Genomic DNA, 21,858 nt, shown 5'->3' on the forward strand with positions numbered 1-21,858 from the left:
GACTATCAATGATGCAGCACCGTGTCTTTCTCTCTCTCTCTCGTTCTGTTACTTTAATCAAATGGCATGCTACAGAGGAGGACAATTCGAGCATGAAATGACGCACTAACCACTGAGGTTGGCTCTGATTTAATAATAATGAAGACGGTGTCTGATGTCCTATCTGAGATAACTGTAGGTTTTGAAATTTTAGACCAATGGCAGCCCTGAAGCGAGATCAGCTTCCCTGCTCACAAAATTGATCTAGAACCTCTCCATTGGGAACTTATTATGTTCCGGCAATCAAAACGATTGGGTATGTAGTGATGGACAGAAGAGTAACAGCAACATTATCTGAGCGCCGTGGAGTTGAATTTGTTTATTCCTCTGATTGCTTATTGGACTATCCCATTGAGTGCAGAGGTAAACTCTTCAAGAGCCTTATGTGTTTCTTAGCCAGATGAAATACAAAGTTGCAAAGAAATATTCTGGCCAATTCTAAATGTAAAACCACTGGCGGTCACTCAAGATGTTAACTAAAGCATAGTATTATTGATCTTATCATGTAACACAATAAGCATATCTCTACATGCAGTATGTTTCACTATTCCCCCAAATCCGGTGTTCCGCAGGGTTCAATTTTGGGGCCCTTGTTTTTTTTTTTTAGTTTTTTACTAAATTAAGATTAGCTATTGCTACTGTACTAGCAATGTGTTACAGAGACAACACACATTTCCTCCTCATATGTTTTGCCAAATATTAGTGTCACAACTCATCTATGTATTGCGTTTTTGTGACATTTTCATGACCAAACTATGGAGAGTTGTCAGCTGAAATCCACACACAAAAATGTAAAATGATGAATTCAGAATTTCTTATAGATGATCTAGACCAGACGTAAGTCACCACTAATCTTATAAACTTCCCCCAGTGCTTATGTCAAGAAATTTCTCTACTAATACTTAGCATATTGACAATGAAATGACAGATCCAGCACAGGAGCTAGAAAGAAGAACTTGCTAAGTAAAGGCAGCATGTTATTTGACATTTCACTGAACCAGCAAATAACTGAATCCATCATTTGATCACTTCATTGATTCTCCCTTTTTGCATTTCATGGCCTTCAGGGCTGGAAAAGCCCTCCTTCTATAAACCAGGATTAGTCGCTGTTGTTTCGCCTTCTACGCCTTACCATTGTACAAATTAGAAAAACACTTTTCTTAGCCTCGTCTTGGAGGGACGCCAGCGTCTTCGGATGCCAGCTCCGCATTCCTCCGGCAGGGCAGGATAAAAGCTGAATAAATATTGTCTCTGGTTTGAGCAAGAGGCACAGTGAGAGGGCCTTTCCACTGTCTCCCTGGGTTTGGCAGGGGAGTAGCAAATGTGTGCATGTGCACATTACTGCATGGGAATGTATCAAGAAGCCTTCAGCACACATAACAACACACTATACATTGTTCTCATCACCTTCGGAAATTAAACAAGCCGTCACATTAAACTATTATGCACTACTAGTCCTTAGAGAAACCGAACTTGATTGTATATCTCAATTTAAATGTCAGGGAGAGGAAAAAATGGATGAATGATAAAACATACAACAATAATCCCACCAGCGCTCTGTCAACGTTTAAAAGAATTTCACATAATATACGTCTGTATTACACCAATGCTAATAGCTATTTGCTCCCATGTGCAAGTCCAAACAGCTGGCCACCATTCAGAAAGATCACGCAGTTTTGCTTCAAATGCAATTTTTTCTGCAAGTAAAAATACAAAGAAAGCTGCTTGTTATTTTTTATTTCTACTGATGGACTGATGGTTAATGCGTTTACTTGCAAAATGCAATTTTTAAATCTTAAATATCTATACTTAGAGTGAGGGTAAATCTACATTTAGTGACATCCTCGACCTTGTGACCCTAAATACATTATGCCCTTAAGTTAAAGTACTAAGTTAAGCTATCTTTACCGCCTTCAGTATGTGAAGTGAGAAAACACTAAAATGCACCACTATTTCTTAGCACTCTCCGTGTCATTTCTTTTTCAAGGGAATTGCTTTCAGTGTTAATAATGTCAAATCAGTGCCTGTGTGGACCAAATTGCACAAAAGTGACTTCAGATCGCCTTGTGCTCATGTAATAGCTGCACGCCAAATCAATATTTATATCGGTGCTAAAAAGCTCTCCCTATAACAGCAACACCAATTTTCTAAACAAGAGCCGCGCATTTTACCCCACTTTTCCTTTTACACCTCGTTTTTTTTTTTTTTTTCTTTCCCCTGCGCCTCTTGACTTCTCCTCAAACTATTTTGGCACCGGTGCCGTCCATCGAGGGAGCGGAGGGACTGACAGGAAAGCTGGAGAAAAGGGATGCGAGGCAAAGAGTGACGGGCTCCATGGCTATAAAGACTAAAGGAAGTTTCTTATGTAAAATGAGAGAGAGGTTGACCTTCCCGAGTAAACAGACTATGGGCCGTGTCACATAGTTGGCAGAAACACAACTATTCCATCAGCTCCACCATAAATGGTAACGCTCTTAAACTGCACAGGGAGATAAAACAGACACCCTATCCTTAGTCGTCCCACCAGTACGCCTCCACTCTTCCACCCATTGCTCTTCCTATCCCTTCACCTCCACGTTCTTCCTCTCCCCCATCTCTATCCGACACTCTAATCATTGTTTCATCCTTCCATCTTGCATCACACGCATGTGTGTTTGCTAGACTTTCCTGGTCTGCTGACCTTGCATGTGTGCTCCATTTCAAGTGTTTGTGAATATGCATTAAAGAGACAGGAAGCAGATGGGGCGGGGGTGCTCTGTTATGTGTGATGGACAGTAAGGGGTTCAGCCATCGTCACTCCATGCACAATGATGGCAGCTTAACAACATGTCCGTGCTTGATGGACACTCATGTGGATGTACAGTATCTGTCATGGTCCATTTACTCAAGAGTCCAGGTCACAGCCTCTCATCCAGTGTGCCCAGACCTAATGTTGAGTAAATAAATAAAAATCAAAACTCATTATACTCAGACTCGACTTTAATGCTCACAAGTCACAGCCAAAAAGTATTCCATCTTCTCTTTGATCACAATAAGTATGAATTCGGTAGAGAGATTGAAAATTAAGGTGGGCCTTGATTGAATTTGTACAGTTGTATATATGGTTGATGCAAGACACATTTCTGTCAACGGTGTCTTGTAGCAATCTGTCGACAATAATTGTGAAGACTGCCGACCAGTTCAAACAATCCAAGTTTTAAAATATTAATCAGGTTCTGTATACACATGTGAAGCATTATAGCAGGAGTGACCAAACACCTTCTCTTAGCAAATGGGAGAATCGAAGAAAGTGGCCTTCATGTTCCATGTTGAACAATTCGTTTTGCACGTATGTATTACTTTTCGGTTATTACTTTAATTTTTATCAATCTTTGGTTAGAAACAAACTGACCCTTTCACAATTATAACACATAATAGAAACATTTTCAATCTGCGACGTTCTCCGGCATTTTCTGCGCTACAGTTGTTCCCACTAAAATGTGTCCAGTACTGTAGCAGTATTTCTGCGAGGCCAGGGTTAGCTTAGCTTTGCTTTGCTTTGCTTAGCTTTCATAAGATAATAAAGGAATTCATGACCTTGATGTTAGCTTAGTTTAGCTTAACTTAACATAACTGTCATAACATGATTAGTGAATTAATGACTTTGATGTTAGCGTACTTTAGCTTAGCTTAGCTTAGCTTAACTGTCATAAGATGATAAAGGAATTCGTGACCTTGATGTTAGCTAAGTTTATCTTAGCTTAACTTAACTGTCATAACATGACTTATGAATTAATGATCTAGACGGTGGCTTAGCTTAGCTTAGCTTAGCTTAGTTTAACTGTCATGAGATGATAAAGGAATTCATGACCTTGATATTAGCTTAGTTCAGCTTAACTTAACTGTCATAACAAAGTTAATGAATTAATGACCTTAACTTAACAGTCATACAATGATTAGTTAATAACTTTGATGATAATTGAACTCAACTCAGTTCAACTCAACTCAACAGCCATAAGATGATTAATTAACCACCTCGGCCTTAATGGTTATAATTATCAGTGTGTCACAGCCTTAGTATTATTCTTGACTACTTGGACAAGCAACTGTGCAGAGAAAATGAAAATGACGGTAACTGCAAGCTTAAGTCAAATTCTCACACATGGAAACAAACACAGCTGCAAATTTACACCATTTTCAGTTTTATCAAATAGGCCCATCCTGTTCATAATCACCATAATCTGCAATTGGTAAGGTCATTATATGTAATTATTTCCAACAGAGACACTGATTGGCCTTTACAAATAGGTTGTGCTTCACGATTGATTCATTTTGCACATTATAGTCTGGTCTGCTGTTTCTCTTTCCGTCAATTATTCATTAGGGTGGTGGTTTTATCTTCATACATTCTCCTTAGGACACCATCAGAACCTTATTTGCAGCTGTATGATTCATAGTCATGCAGTATCTATTGTGTTTCTGTGTGTCTGCATGTGTGTGTCATCAATTTACAGAACCAGAGGGGGGCCGGAAAACAGGTCAGCTTGATCGATAAGCTGTCATAAGCGGCTCAGCCAACACACTACTCCTTAAAGGCACAGTTTTCCCCAAACACTAACTTTGAATTATGTTTGGCAGGTAATGCGTGGACATTTTTATCTTGATCTGTCAGAGAGGTGTCTGGATTATGTGTTATGGCAATAATCATTCCATCAATAATGCATCCACTTTTCCCAAGGCACAAAACAGATGAAAAATAAGTTATGAGCAAAAAAACATCAGATATCATACTGCTAATAACTCGTATTGACAGAATGTTGTATTGCTAACTTTATTTCTTTCTGTGCAAAGAAGGACACGATTTAAGTGGCCACACTTAAAACAGCATTGTCATGATGCTACCATGAACCACCAACATATTTCCAGTCAAATGACTAGCTGGTCCTCGTGCTGCATGGGAGAACTGATCTAAGTAGCGCAGCTAAGGTTGTGTTAATGGCAGCTAGTATTTTGGCGCAGCTGCCATCCTTCCAGCTGTGACAGTCCTTAAAGGATAATTCCAACATAGAGCATGCCCCATCAGTGGTGTAATTGTGACTCTATGGGTCATGCTAACTTTGTCATGGCTAGGAGAAGCATGCATTAGCTTGCAAACATTATATATCGGAACAGAAATTCAGATCTCTTGCAGCGTTGACAAAAAAAAAAAAAAAGAACCGCGGGTAATTTCCTCAGTTAATTCTGCCAATTGCAGATTTGCAGAAAGTCTGTGTTAAGGGCTCAAATTGTGAGAGAGCCCTCTTGCTCTTGACAATTTTACAGCGAGTGCCGCGGCTAAAAGTCCTCGTGGGCTTAGCCTCAGAGTGTGTGAATGTAGACATTGGAATTGGGCTAATGACAACTTTGGTCAATCCAATCTTTCTCGTGTCAGAATTGTATTTAAATGAGGCAACCAACTTTCTGGTCCAACTTTTTGCTGACCAGCTAGCTTAGAGCTACCACAGGAAGGCTAGCTTAATTTGTTTAAATCCAATACCGATATGTAAATTAACTATTTTATACATAATTATCACGCATACTGCTTATCAAGCTGACCCAAAAGGCTGTGAAAGGAATTGCCGGTTGATGATGCTTACTAAAGTTCAGATAAACTACCAACATTTTATTTAGGCAATATATTTTTTTCTTGAGGGTAATTGTTTCCACAGGATGTGAAAGGTATGAATGAATGAACCTGGTGTCACCTCAGCGCAAAATAAAATAGAGAAAATATGACTACAGTCACCAATGAAGCCATGGAGAGCAGCTCATCTTCAAACTACCTATTCAGTGAAGGTTAGAGTCGTATGGGGTACACGCCGTATGCAAACTCATGGAGACAACTTGGCTGGAGGATGTATGGAAACTGAAACCCAGCCTCTCTCCCATGTGGACATAGTCACATAGGCATCAGGGGCTTAGTGATCCTTGTGTGGATGGGCTTTTAATCAATGAGGAGTCTCACTAAAGTTTTCAGCAGCCCGTCTGGAGACTGGATTGATCCGTGTTAGCCAAACTTGGAAAGAGCAGTCGAGGAAAAAAAAAGAAGGAGAAAAAGCTGAAGAGGATTGAGGGGAGGAAGAAATAAAAAAAACAAAAAGTGAAGGTGAACAAAAAGTGAAGGTGAACAAAAAGCAGCAAGACGTGAGGTGGGAGGAAAAGTATCGAAGGAAGAGCCGGGATAAGAAGGAAAAAGCAAGAACACGAGGGAAACATTTCTGGGGGAAAAGGCATGGAAGAAAGGTGGAGACTAGAACGCTATAAAACCTCCTCCGTCAGTGTGTGAGAGTGTGTTTGTGTGCTGAGGATGTTGGGCATCTGGATATGTTTATAGGCACTGGGTCAGGGACCGAAAGTAACCCCGTAAAACCTGGCCCGGCTTCAATCTCCTACTACACACCTACACGCACACCAACAAACACTTGTGTCACTTGCTTTGCTCGTGTTATATAATCACGCATGCCAAAAACACAGCCCGAGACAATAGCCTCAAACACAATACGTACCTCAGCACTGAAACCACTTGGCAAACTCTTTTATGTTCTCTGTAAAAGCTATCATGAGAACATCAGAGGAGGAGAACTGCACAGCAAAAGCACATTTTTTTGACATCGGCCCAAATTGTAATTTATGAACAGCCAGTGTTCATAACTTAAAATCAATTCACCATGCACATAAATTGACGAGCGCTAACGATCGCAAAAGGGCATTTCAGGCTAACTCATTCATACCACACTAGGCTGAACCTCTTCAGCAACAATAGCCCTGTGTCTCACAAAAAAACACTGTATTATACTAGCATTTCGTTTCGCCAAACACGTTTTGTTGGAAATGTGATTGGACTAATGTCCAGGAACTCTTCCAAAGGTAAAAGTTCCTCCAGTGCGTCGTAGCCGGCGATCGCACGGCAGGGCCAAAATTAGTTCACTGATCTTGCAAATGTCATCCTCTGCAAAAATAGACAATAAATCCTGGACTTTGTCAGCAGCCTGCGGTTTGAAAAATCCCTTGGGTTTCTCCTTAGAGCAGGTTTTCTGCTTCGAATCAATGTTGATTTCTTTTTTTTTTTTCCAACGACCATGATCTTTCTTTAAACTTAACCGAGTGCTTCCAATTGCCTAGACATAACAATGAAAGCATTCATCACACTTGGGCTGCCTGGATCGGATACTGAAGGGAATAGTACACAGATACATTCTGCACTTCCTCACTTTGTGAGAATGATGCGGGCAGCTTTTTATTATATACACAACACGCTGTCAACGCACATCAGTCATATCATTTTACGCAGATAAGGATACAGCACTGCTTATTTTGGGGACTGATACTGATTGGGATCAGACATGACAGGACCAATCCATATTAAGGACATTCCTTCAGTGTCAGTGTTACGTTGTTTCAGTCGAACCATGTGGCGGACTTAGTTTTCAGCGTCAGTGGAATCTCTGGCTTCATGTTGCATAATACAAAAAAAAAAATCATTTCAATCAGATCCATGCAGGGAGGTTGCAGAACTGAAAAATGGGACCAAGGGCAAAGCTGGCTGTCTGACGACCAGAGGGTTAGCGGTTTGATCCCCGGTACATGAAGCACATGCCGAAGTGACTCGGAACAAGACGCTGAAGCCAGAGTTGCTTCCCAATGTGTGTGGCACTTGTGTAAATAAATGGGTAGATGTGTCATTGTGACACTGTTAATTGTGTGTTAAAGACATCCCATTCTTACCTCCAGCCTATTCACAATCAACCTCATCCTTACATTTATTGCTCGAGGTGTGCATTCGTAATGTGACCTAGTTTGCGATTTAGCTGGTCGGTGCAGTCAACTACCAAAGGTGTCCCAAATAAAGATAAGCAATGCTCCTGTATGGGCTGCACGTTCTTCTACAACTGTTGCAGATGTTGCTGATGCGATAGCCGGCAGAGGCCGAGACACTGGAGGCGACCATCCAGCGCCTTCAGCAGATTTCTTTTCTTTAAAAAAAACCTAGAAACAGATTGTATTCGCACCTGGCTGGCATCTGACCACACTGGAAGTCACATTTTCTCCAGATGCGGTCTTCCCAGCAGGCCGCACGCGTTCACACCTCGCTTTAACATGAGTTTTCCTCATCCAGATAAGCTATCGAGTTACAGACTGCAGGCTCGTATCCGGTGCGAATGAGTTCAAAGAAGAAAGAGGAGTAAGACGCTGCAGATTGAGGTGAAAGAGAGAGAAAATTTCTGTCAGATGTCATCGGGCCTTCCCCACCCGTTAAGTACCCCTGTTACTCTTTCTCTTTCTCCCTCCGTCTCTTTCTGTGTCCTCTGTCTCCCCATACTCACTCTCTCTCTCTTTCCGTTTTCTCTCTCACATGGCTGTAATTATGCCTCGTGTAAACAAGAGACCAGAGAGAGACAGCAGGAATTCCATTTTGGGCCTGTGGGAGCAGTGTTGCTTGCATAATCACACAGACTGACACACACACACACACACACACACACAAGCACACACACACACACAGACAGAGGATGTATATTTTAAACTAATACCTTCCTACAGTCGTTCATTGTGTCTCTTCCGTGTGCTCATTGTGCATCAGTCTTAACTCCCATTATAAACTTTGTGTAGGCATTAAGGTTTGTTATCTCAGCACAGCAGCTCCACATTTACACTAACCTGCTCGTGGTACTCGATCCCCATGCTCAGCGTATTGATCAGGATGGCGATCATAATCCCTCGGCCGAAGTACTTGCTGTCGACGATCTTCCTGAACGTGTCGCAAACCAGCCTCCAGAAGTGGACCACCTTGGCCGCGGTCTTGCCCAGCCTCTGGTGCTTCTTCCTGGGCTGGCGGCTGTCTCTCCGGTCCCTGTGGTGGAGGTCCTGGGTGAACTCGTACACCCCCTCGCTGTCTGAGTCACCAGGTGTCTCGTTGCCATCGGTGACGCCCTCGGACTCGTTGGCCAGGGCCTTGGCGCAGTAGGGGCAGCTCTCGGGGTCCAGGGTCAGAGCGGCCGTGTCCATGGCGCTGCTGGTGGTGCTGAGGTCACGGGCTGACAGCTGGCAGGAGAGCTGAGCTGCAACCGTGTGGAGAAAGGTCAAATGACAAAGTGATACAAATAGAATGGTACTGAATTAAAATCAGTGCGCTTGTGATCAATTACCTAAATTAAGTGTTTAGACAAACTGTCAAATCAGTGAAGGATATTTGTTGCGAATAACAACATTTTTAGACAGTTGCGTGTGTGTTACAGGAAGTGTGTTTGATGGTGATGGGCAGTGTGTGCTCTATGACTAATGCCTTTTCTCCGCAGCCTGCGCTGTGGCCTGGCTGACTGGCAGCCAACTTATCCACCATCCGTATAACCTGAACAGACCTCGCCTGACGTTCGCTGAGAAGCACTGGCTTTCAGGACTTGGCGAGGGGCAGAGGATGCTGGCTGCAAACTTGTACATGAGGGATTAATGTTTATCGACTTGTAATTAGCGCTCTTTCTGTCTATCACGAAAAAATCCCTCTCTGGACGGCGTTACGGTTCGAGGCTCGGCAACAACAAATCGATACGCCGCCGTGCCAAATAGGTGATTGCATAAAAACGGAACACTTCCACTGTTGCGTCAGTTCATTTGTTTCAACGCTGACATGGAAATTAACCACCATTTTGAATGAATGAGATGTTATTTTCAAAACGATGCTTGTCCGGTTTAATGCTCGGCTCAAGCTCAAGCGATCTGTTCGCCACAGCTTATGCAGAGGGCTGCTAGTAATGCGAGTAATCAAGCACCTTTCAAGCCATTGATTGTATTTATGATTTATGATTTTCATGATTCTGTGACTTCAGCCCTGTTGGTTGGGCGTGTACCTACCTGCTGGAAGGTGTGCGTCCCCTACGCTCGACGAGCCGCCTCTCCATGGGCGTGGGTGGTAATATTGGGGTTGAAGTGATATTCGTCAGGGTGCTGGCAGCAACACTGACTCGCCTGGACTCTGCCAGCGCTCGAGCCTGGAGGGTGGGGGTAGTTCTTGGGCCCTGGAGCAGCAAAGGGCACAGAGTTCCTCTTCATGGCCCTGGACACGGGAGCCGGAGCCAAGGAGTAGAAGTCTGGCGTCGTTCCGAGGTTGGTGGGTGAGTTAGTACAGTGAAGAGCCGAAGACGAATCAGCAGCTCCCGCAGCAGGATTGGGACAAAGCAGCGAGGTTGCGTCCGAGGTCGCCGCCGTCACCGAAGAGGGCGGCGCCGCCAAAGCGAGATGGCCACTGCCGGTCTTGCTATGAGAGCTCCTCGTTGTTGTTGTGAGCCCCAGCCTCCACATCCCTACCTTCCAGACACCTGATGCTACCTCCTCCCCTCACGCTGCCATTCCCTAGATGGTAGTGATGGTGGTGGTGGTGATGGTGGTGCACCATGTGGTGAACGGACACGGATCCCTGCCTCGAGGACTTCCTCCTCCTCCTCTGGCTCTGGCTGCGCTGTGGGTCCGTGGCCGGGGGAGAAGCGGCAATGTTGAGCCCGGCGCGGCGAGCCAAGAGCCTGCAGATGTGAGCCGTTTGCCTGGCCCCCTTGCGGACAATGTGGACCAGGTACTTTAGCAGCTCGTCGTAGCAGGAGCCCGGCTCGGAGAGGGAGGCCAGAGTGCTGGCGTTGGACATGAAGCGCACCCGTTGTTCCTTCATCAGCTGGCTCTCCCTCTGCTTGGTCTCCGAGAACTGGGTGGCGATGACGACGAGGCACAGGTTGATCATGAAGAAGGAGCCGATCTATGGACGAGGAGGGGGTAGAGGAGATTGTTATTTACAATGTCAATGGATGTTCACACACACACGCCCACCTGACCAGTTCGTTCAATCATCACACAGCTGGTGGCACCAAGAATCGGCACTTACAATGATGAGTAGGATGAAGTAGATAAAGTTGTAGAAGGAGTGAGCATCCATCACAAAGTACATGATATCCACCCAGCCCTCCAGAGTAATAACCTAAAAAGGAATATAGACATTAAACTGTTCAGACAATAGGAAAAAAACACAACCAAATAGAGTAGAGTAGTATGTTCTGCAGTCTAAATTGTTCCACATGTCTCTGGTGCGATACCAAAAGCAAACCGCAACAGCCATACTTACAGAAGGACTCATCTCCAATCTGACTTTTGTCCTCTAAACCCCCCGTCCCCCGACAAGCCCCTCAGCTAGACAGTAATCTCACGAAAGGATTCTCAGATGATATGGATAGCAAACAAACGGTGTGAAAAAAAAAGAGTTCGCAGTCTGGTGGTGTGGCTGTGGTGGCCTGCTAATCCTGTAAGCCCTATTTCTCTGATACACTAGCCGCTTGGGCAATTAGGCTTCCCCTTCCTCCCCCTTCGTCTCCACTTTGTATTCCAGGACTGCGTGTCAGCCAAACCAGATTGTATGATCCCCGCTGCAGAAAACCTTTTAAATTAAACCCAAAATCAGTCCATCGTCATACCTGAAAGATGGCAATCCAGGCGTAGCAGATGTTGTCAAAGTTGATGGCCCCCTTGAAGGGGTTGATGAGACCAGCGGAGCAGTTGGTGTAGTACTGGTTCCAGTTGACGCAGGTGGTGTTGTCGGTGCTGTTGTAGGAGTACATGTCCAGGTTGCACTGCAGGACCCCCTCCTCGTACAGCTTGGGAACCGAGCTGCAGAGCCTCATGCCGTTCTCCCTCGGCTGAGAGCAGATGAAAGGGTTCTCGTCGTCGTTTTCAGTGTGGTAGTACTTCCCCAGATCCACGGACAGAGGGCTGATAGAGGAGAAGGTATTGAGAGGGTTGCTGGTTAGTACGGATAGAAGGGTTTACAGAGAGAAGTTTAAAAATTGACACTGATATACATTTGTTTATTAAATGTCTTTCAAATCGCTTTCTATTGCCAAATAAGGATATTGTAAGGATGCACAGTAAAAACAACCATTTCGAACATACAATGACATTCTTACTTTGCAACATAGCGACACAGACGGCGTAACCTACGCTCGTAGCCTACGCCGGTGCGAGCCATTTATACTTGAGCGGTCATCAGTTTGGCTCACTCTATAACATTCATTCATTCATTCATTCATCTTCTGTGCCCGCTTAGTCCTGTCAAGGGTCGCGGGGGTCTGCTGGAGTCTATCCCAGCTGTCATCGGGCGAGAGGCGGGGGTACACCCTGGACAGGTCGCCAGTCTATCGCAGGGCCACTCTGCAACAACGCCACCCAAACGCTAGTCGCCGCTGCGTCTTTTTTGCCAGTCGGGTTCAGTCTTACACATGCTTGTACCATCGAACCTCCTCATTCATTCCTTCCTCAATGTGTTCCATCTTTATTGATCCAAAACAATCAATTCGAAAATTGCGGAGATGGAGAAGCAGCCAGAAAAACTAAAGCGGCCAGAAATACTAAAGCGGAAATACGCAACTACCAAGCTGACCAATCACAGCTCTTGCAGTCTGCATCACACGTAATTACATTTCTGCGGAGGTGCACGTCAGACTACGGTGTTAGGGACTGCGTAGGGTGTGGGCTATCGCCGTAGCTACACTGTCAAATCGACACAGAAGCATAGACTGCCTGTTACGAACTATAGCGTAAAATAAACAAAAGAAATGTAAAACCTACCAAAAACAAAATATAAAAACAAAAGTGCAATAGAAATCTGAGAAATGCTAAAAAGCTTATAACCTTAGTTTAAAAAGTGCTCTAAGTTATACTGCAGGAAGTAATGGAACAAGAAGGTACAGCCACAGTGAGCTGTTAGATGAAGAGCTGCGGGTAATAGGCTACACACCTCCAACTTCTGAAACGCAACCAATTCCTTTCACTGTGCCCTGCAGTGTACAACATCAAATCAGATCCCTGCTGCTTACACAATGATGGAAAAAATATTAAATCACACTTCCACCTGTAGCAAAAGGTGCTGCCAAGTCAACCAAGATTTAATGTCTAAGATCACAAATATAAAAATGGAGTTTGGATTATTACTGGTCTCTATAACAAATGCAGAATTTTCGGAGGACACACTTTTATTTTTCAGTTCTGAAAGCAAATACATCTGACACGACATGCAAGTGGTGAATACAAGATAATTTCTCTTCCCCAGATTGGTTTGAATTAGTGGCTTTCAGAACATTATCATCAAATGACTTAAGTTTTAAATGATATGTCTGGAATCAGTAGCACACACTAATAAACTGAAGGGTCCTAGAGTAGCTGGCTGCAGCAGCAAAACTACTAGAATGAGCTGAAGATCTTTTTAATGCTTAACAATTAAACATGTTTCTTTCATTAATAGGACTAAGACACTACCGGGTAAGGTACTTACAACAAGTTGAGGCCTTCAGAATGTATTAAACTATGATTCAGAATGAATTTATATTATTTTATCTTTACTACATGTTGCAAAACCATTGAACACTGTGACAGAAAGATAGCTCGGGCGACCATGTGCTTTTCCCAAGATAAAATAAGGACAGTCTCATTTTGGTTACTACTAATACTATTCACCTGAAGCCTGCTTTTGTTGCAAGGTTGAAGCAGCGTAAGGAGTCGGAAATTTGTCACAGATTAGGCAAAGGTTTTGGATCAATTTCAGAATCTGCACGGTTTAATTCTAGTCATATACAACAGCAGCTGATTTCAGTCATTAACTTTCCTTCAAACAGATAGGAGAAACTAATCAGTGAACTCAGCTGTAATTGTGTTGGGCCAAATACATGGGGGGGACGCCTGTGGGTGCTGAGTGAGCTGGATGCGCGACCTGTTTGTTTGCCGCACCTCTTTGCTTATCTGTTGCACAGCACTCCTCTGACCGGATGTCACCGCTGTGCGTCTGGTGACTGCGTAATATCCAAACGTCTCGCATCGCATGTTTCGTGGGACCAGTTTCCACCTCGGGACCACTTCACACTCTCCGATTTTTATATTCTTAAAAGCAGTTTCACACTTCGGGATGATCTAAAGGAGCACTTATCCGTCTGATGAGCTTCATCACACCCCGACGTGATGCATAGGACGTGCTCTCACATATTTTTAGTCTGTCTAATAAAGGGTTACTGTCAAACCAATTAACAGTTAGCAGCTGGTGCCATGGCGCAAAAATGTGTAGCAGTGATATGAGTCGAAGAGAGAGATGGCGGCGGCAGTTAAAGCAGATATGTTTATGGCTTTGGACCTTTACAGAGAGTCTAATGCAGAGATACGGAGCTTCCAGACAAAAGAAGAATGTCTAAAAATTGACAAAAAATATGCCAGCTCACCAAAGCCATTATGCATGAACTTAAATTACAGCTGTGAGGCATCATAAATCCTATAGAGAGTAATGAAGCCGGGGTGACACATGGAACATGAATAAGTCATGGGTGCCCATGTTCCATATACCATGGACCACAGAGGGTCTTTCTCATTATTCGGGAGCCTGTCTCGCCCCCATTCATCACCATGATGAGCCTCTATAATCGCTAGTCCCAATGACTTCTGTGCATGACCTAGTTCAGTGTGCAGGGTCAAGGTTCACTCCCGTGATATACCCTCACCTCTTGCAGACCTTTTCGCAATCTGAGCCGTGTTGTTTATCAGAACTGCATTAAGAGAATGGCAAATAAATAAGCCCAGTCACCTTGTGTGCCTTTCAATAAAAATTAGATCAATATGGGTTGTTGGAGGCTGCATCAGCATCGATATTTCTCATCGAGGATTCAGGCACTTTTACTGCACAGCTATTGCTCGATGTTTTTATATACAATATAAATTTCTATAAAAGCTTTGGCTTTCATTTTGTAAATTCAGGCATCATTTCACAATCAATTAAAATGAACACTGGAGGTGTAAGCGTACTCGCAACTGTCCAGATCCAAACAACTGTCATGAGTTTATTTATGTCTATGTTATTGTCCTCTGACATCAAAAGTACTAGAACATCACATTTTGGCATCCCATCAGTTGTTGTCCATCAACTGCAGCACGCCGGCAGCGTTAGTCCTGACAGCTGAAACCTGAATTTGACGTTACATGTTTTAGTATATCCGCTCGCACTGTACGGGATCAATGAACCGGCCACCATGTGGACCTCACATGTGGTCTCAGGCCCAAGCCCAGTTTGTCATTTCTCTCATATTCAAGTTACTGTTAGCCTGGAAGCCAGACCAACTTCCCCGCCACAACGTTGGCCTGGATTCACTCGGCTGATTGTGCCCCGGTAAAGATCTCCCGGACCAATCAAATTTTTTGGCCGGACTTCATATGGTGATGGACAGAAGAGCAACAGCAACATAGTCATATACTTGTATTGTTTACAACAAAATGGCTTTGATTGGTTGTAGGACTATTGCATGTAGAGTTTTTTTTTCTCTGTATCATTGGAAATCAGGACTGTATAAATATGGAAAATGAGTTTGGAGCCTGGAGCATGGCAACTGGTGGTCGCCATTATGTCACATCCTGTTTTTTATAGCGTCAAATAACTAACTAAAACTAAACTTGTCCAAAAAATTGACACTTGAACATGCATTGACAATGCATTACAATGACAGAGGCCATCCTTGAAAAAAATTTATTTGACTTGTATTTTAGTGTTTTAGTTCGGCCCAAGTCCCATCCGCTAACATGGAGGGGGTGGAGCTTATGACCTATACTGCAGCCAGTCACCAGGGGGAGCTCTACTTGCTTTGGCTTCACTTTTGAGTTGGTTTATGATAGTAAACAATACATTTTGCTATATTTCCTACATATGTTGGCAAAACTACACTGGTAAATATGTTGTTATTAGGAGTTGATAGGAACAAGAGCAAGTAAAAAAAGTACTGAGAACAAAATGTACATAAGGTAGAAATCTTGATTCCACGTTGTTCTCTTTATTTGCAGCTATGTCGATAACCACTAAATGCAGGTGTGTTTTTTTTTGTCACCTCCATAATAAAAGCATACAGTGGGTTGTTCCTTAGGCAGTGCAGCTGCAGTAACATTTCCTTGCAACCTCAACAGTGGACAGAACAGTGCATCGCTTTGCTAATCGTTGAGCTAATGGCAGTTTTTTTTTTTTTTGCGTGTTGTGTTACATTTACATTTACCCTCCCTGACGAGAAAATACTGTCACTGCTGGGTGATGTAGCAGACATCACTAACTGTGCACAGCTTCAGTTTTTTGCGCCACAGACACCTAATGTGTGATTTTGTAAACGTAAGAATTTCATATCATTTTACCACTTTGTCACCGCATTAGTCAACGTTATCGCCTCTTAACAGACATTTATTTAAATTAACATCTTTTATACCTTAAAGCATAAGATAGAATGGAGCCTAAAAGGAAAACACAGGTGTAAAGTACAGCACTTACGTGTTTTCACGAATGCCAATCATGCAAGAAATGCAGTAGCTAGTCAGTATTTGAACCAATAATGAATGCAATGATCTAAAAACATGGAACACTGGCAGTAATGGACGATGAGGGACTCACAAAGAGAAGTTGTCTTCGACGAAGCAGCGGTTTCTGAGAAGGCCGGCCCACAGCTGGACGCCCACGATGCCGAAAATGAAGAAGACGAAGAAGCAGAGCAGCAGTACGTTACCCAGCATGGGCAGGGTGTCCAGCAGCAGGGTCACCAGGATACGCATACCTCGGAGGAGAGACAAGGAAGGACAGGGTCAAGCATCTAGACAACACGCTGTATGCAGTTGTGAGCATCAGGTTCACACCACCATTAGTACAAGAGGCACATTTTCTGGGCTGGTATGAATACTGGATCATTAATTAAATGGACTGGTCCACATTAGCAAAAATCCAAGCACCTCTAAATTTACAACTCTCAGCTTATTCTAACACCCTTATAGGCACAAGTGTGCAATTTAGTTTTTCATTTGTTTGATTTAATCATACACTTGCCAGCAGATGCAATACCACTTTTTTTTTTTTTTTGCAGTTTAATGAAAGTTTAATACCAATGATAAACGCTAGACATAACAGCCTACTGCACATTACAGTCTAGTGAATATATTGTACAGTAGCCTCTCTGTGTTTTATATTTCTTAAACACGGCTTAATGAAGGCTTGTCAAAACACGGTCATTCACTGGAACAGATGAAGAGCAGCGCTGTGGGTTACTTGTAAACAATATGAGCCCCGGCTCTCGGCAAACAGAAGTGATTCCGTATATCAGGGTGAAATTTCCTGCCACTTGGAAGGTTTTTAGGAAATTAACATGAGAGAAGTTCCCACTAATAGTGGAGTGATTCAAAGTTTTCTGACAGTATGCGACTGTCTTTCTTGTGGCATATGCGGATTCTGAGTGGTGGATATATTGTATACTTCCAAACCTGCATATACTGATTTGTTTACGTACAGTATGCCGCTGTTGATTATGATGCTGATGTTGCCAGGATGTGGACAATTATGCAGGTTTTATTATTTGTCTTACTCTGAAATGGGATTTAACTCAGGTTACACCAGTATAGGGCGCATGATAATAACTTGCTTTCATTTCTATTCACTGCCTTGGGTCACATAAAATGAGCTTACTAAGGATATGCAACATCTTACTTGCTGTCGTTCCACTCAGAAGTACTGATTTCATGCATATTCCTGCTGCGGTAAACCAATAATGAAGCATTGGAAGGCTCATAGAAATGGGGTTACATCTAGTAACTATGTCTGTGGAAGTTTTCAGTCATCCAGGTCATAGTTTTTAGTTTTTTTAGATATCCAGTATCTACTCCCTTCACAGGACAAGCAGTTACAGAAGATGAATTAATGAATGAAAAATCTTCACTTCATCTTGTGTTGCTAACTGTTTGCAGAAAAGAAAAAGATGCATCAAGATTGCTGTGCCTATCAATTTATATTGGGTGGATTAAAAATGGATATGATAAGCATAACCTTGCTGTGCAAATGCCTTTACCGTCTCTGCAGCAGCATACCAAAAACCATCAGTGACATCCGTCTCGGAATTGGCATATGCAACTAGAACAAGACTGTCATGCCATCATCTACTTTTTGATCTTGGTGCTGCAGCACAAAGTGCTCATGACGGAGCCACTGAAAGGCAAAGCTGCTCCTATAGTAACTAGAAGCCTGTCATTGTACCATGTCAGTGTGCACAGCAACATCCTTCCCTGCATGAATAAAACTTAAAAATATATTTGGAGAAGACACAACAAACGGAAGCGCAGAGATCTGTTAGCAGTCTGTGAATGTCAGCAGGACTCCTGTAGTTAGGGCTGAATTAAAGCCACAGTAAAAGACCTTTCCTTTCATGCTGTACATCTCTGAGCCTGTCTGCTCTGGACAGTGTTCCCACAAGTTTTTGACAACACACACACACACACACACTTCCTACCGCCTACATACTCCCTCTGCTAATTCTGGCTGTGTCCCTCTGCTGTTGCAATGCAGATTTTGATCTTATTTTCCATCTCTATCTATGTATGTAAGTACTTGTATACCTACCAACCTACCAGGGGTTGTACTGACTCGTCAATTTTACTGCTATGCCATGATGCTTTAAGCAGGAAGTCGACAATCACATGACAGTAACAAAGATGGATGCCTCCGAAACGACAGTGAGGAGCCCAGTGGGTCATTGCTACAAACGAGCAGCGGTTCATCAAGTGTGTGGAAATACTTCACTTAGGATGAAGCCCATTCTACCTTGACATGCAGAATATGCAAGTCAATCCTGAAATACAACAAATGTACTAACGCAATGCACACTCATCTGAAAAGGCATCAGCTAACGCTAGCAGAGGAACGGTCCAAATCGTCTCAACAGCAGCAAGTTAACAACTTCACCAAACGTCCTGCGGTAACAGAGAGAAGGGGACTGCAAATCAACATTATTAGAAATTTAGCTTCTACATGGAAAAAGGCATCAGAGATATACCACATTTATTAAAACATTTTTTATCCCCTTTGTAAAGTAGTTAAACTTATCAGCAGCACACAGTATTGATACGTTCATGTGTTTAGATTCAGTTCTGTTGTGGTCTATTAGTTGACATTGTTGCTGTGGTTGTAGAGCATGTTTTTGGTCCATGATGTCAGTAAATGCACCATACACGAGAGTTATGGTAGAGCTGAGAGTTTGCCTGAGCGAAAGCCGCATTTTAGAAGTGTCAGATGGACGGCGCTTATGGTGTTGACATGGGCTGAAGGCATCAGTAGTCCGTGTTCAAGCTCCAATGATGACACCTCTTCCACCAGCACTGGTGTCTGTGAAACCTCACAGGCCCTCACACTAGTGCCCCATCCTCCCTGACAACAACAATGGCCAAGGCACCCTCACAGGCGTTGGGACTCAAGAGCCTCCCTCCTCCTCCATGAACCAACAAACCTATCCGCCAACCAACTTAATTACCTACCTTCATACTTACCAATCAATCTATCAATCAATCAACTAACTAACCAACCAACCTCCCTACCTATCCATCTCTGTACCTACCTACTTACGTACCTCTCTATCCATCTCACCAAGGCAAATTTCTAGTGATGCTGATGTGTCTGTCTCTGTCCTTCTCTGTTCCTGTCTCCCCTTTTCCCTCCACCTCTCTCACCCTTTTTCTCTCACTTATCCCAGTGAACCAGGCGTCAATAATGAGGATCATTTTCCTGATCAGGGCTTTTCTGGGTAATTGGAGAGGCTGGGTCAATCCCTGTAAAAGCATCGGCACAGCTCGTCTGCTGGGCCGACAGCCATCGAGGAAACAGAGGAGATGAAGGGAGGGACACTGAGTCAACAGTGAGAGCAACACCGAGGGAGAGGATAAGAAACTGAGAGACGGGGTATCAGAGCTTTCAGGGGTTTGTGGTTAGCTCCCTTTGAAAGAAGCTGAAAAGGCAGGGAGGTCATTATTGTCTTTGGAAAATAAGTCAAAATCGGAGTTTGATTCATCCCTGCTAGTGGAATCCGTGGGCTTGATGGCTCTAACAGACACAGGGTCAGGGGCCCAAAAACCATAGCCTCTGTTTGATGTAACTTTTTATTGGAAACTCAAAGAGCACAGTCGAAAGTTTGAACGTCTGCTCTGAGTGGATCAGTTCATTACTGATAAAATAAGTAAAGTAAGTCACTATAAATATTTGACAGCAAAACATCACTGCTCTTGGAGAATGCACCCTGCACCACATGTTTCACTCGATACCTTTCTGTATCATTTTGTATTGTTTGCCACAGTACTTGATCTTTGTCACGAGAGTTAGATCAGTTCTCCCTGAATCACACGAACATTCAACGTTTAAATGCGCATTTCTATTCATGTCAGTCAGTCTGTTCACCTGGTCTGGATTGAAATATCTCAACAACTGTTAGATTGAACCAGCAGTTGGATACAGTTTGTGATTCAATAAGAAATGTCTTGACAGTAGATACAGTATATGAATAACTAATGTCATTCCCATCAGTCTCAGCTGTACATTATACATAAATGTGATTAGCAAAAAATGTTAACAGGCTCATCTAAGGCGTGACCCTGGTAAACTTAGTGAAAATGCTGACAATTTGATTTTCACCTATGAGCATCATAGTCTAACCACGTTACAGGGGCACTAACATAGCCGTATTGTATATACAAGTTAAGAATCAACTGCAAAATAGCAGCAAACTGTGGCTTTTCCTGATGCAGAGGTAGACTGTGGTTGCCAACGGACACTCATTATTTCATCAGTAAAGCAGCCCACTTGTTTCTGCCCCGAGGTTCGCTTCTGATGCTCACAGGCGCATTGTGTTCACTTCCAGCATGGGCACCCTGACTGATCTGCAGCTATGCACCCCCCCCCCCCACCACCACCACCTCCACCCCCACAATACACACTTTGATGCTCTGTGTTCTGGCACCTTTCTATCATGAACAAGGATTGAACTTTTTATCAGTTTGAGCTACCCATCTGTTCAGTCAGACAAAAACGTCCAGCCTAAGTCCATGGCCCTGTCGCTGGTTCACTGCTTTTCCTTGGCTTGGACCATTATTGATAGGTACTGACCACTGCAGACCAGGAACACCCCGAAAGAGCTGCGGTTTAGTAGATGCATCACACTTTGGTCTTCGTCAGAGTCACCCAAAACCTGCCACTTTCCGTCCATTTCACCTGCTTTTAACGCATCAACTCCGACAACAAAAAGTTTGTCTTGCTGCCAAATACAGTGCAAGTGCTAAAATGATGCAGCATCAATAGAAGTGCACAGACAATATATAATAAACAATAAAAGGCAACTAGACTTGTAGAGTTTCTTGAAGACCTTTCTGTACTTATCCCAATTGCTTCGTCAGTTCTAAAAGACTGGTGGGGAGTCGGGCTCTTTGTTTCAGCTTGATTTGTTTGGATATACTATGACCTGGATGACTGCGAACCTTCACAGACCGTTCATAGCGGCAGCCATTTCCATCATCAGAAATCTGCTCTCTTGACAACACACAGTGTTTTACAATTAAAACAACCTGCCATTATTTCAAACTGTTTATTCTGCAGGGTCGCAGGAGACAATCCATTCAAACTCTCGTGCATTCAGATGACTCATCACCAATTAAGCTAACATGCAGGTCTGGACTGTGTGAGGAGCCCAATCACACGGAGAAAATCGACGCAGGCACGTTAAGCATGCAAACTCCTCACGGAAAGGTCCCAGCTGGCTAGCAGGTTCAAACCCCAAACCTTACTGCTCTGAGCCAACAGTGCTAACCGCTACACCACCATGCCGCTTGAACAACAGAACCCGATACGCAGAAAACATTAAAGCTTTCACTGAAAAGCCGTTTTGGAAAAAATGCTTGGCAAGATTTTGAAAGCAGATTAAACGAAGCAACAAAATTCACGGGCCCGGTCTCTTCAGGCATGTC

At 43.4% G+C, this 21,858-nt stretch overlaps 1 protein-coding gene across 1 annotated transcript in view; it reads right to left on the bottom strand.

Annotated features, from left to right (window-relative positions):
- The window catches only part of cacna1g (calcium channel, voltage-dependent, T type, alpha 1G subunit), a gene marked incomplete at its 5' end in the record, with an annotated part of 270,616 nt that overhangs the window by 104,183 nt on the left and 144,575 nt on the right, over positions 1-21,858 (bottom strand). Inside the window, 8 exon segments of the mRNA XM_084566892.1 lie at positions 8,716-9,116; positions 9,907-9,940; positions 9,942-10,055; positions 10,057-10,312; positions 10,314-10,798; positions 10,925-11,017; positions 11,508-11,802; positions 16,490-16,649. Coding sequence (XP_084423018.1) covers positions 8,716-9,116; positions 9,907-9,940; positions 9,942-10,055; positions 10,057-10,312; positions 10,314-10,798; positions 10,925-11,017; positions 11,508-11,802; positions 16,490-16,649 — 1,838 coding nt within the window.

Source organism: Chelon labrosus, assembly GCF_963514085.1.
Source record: "Chelon labrosus genome assembly, chromosome: 19".
NCBI lineage: Eukaryota > Metazoa > Chordata > Actinopteri > Mugiliformes > Mugilidae > Chelon > Chelon labrosus.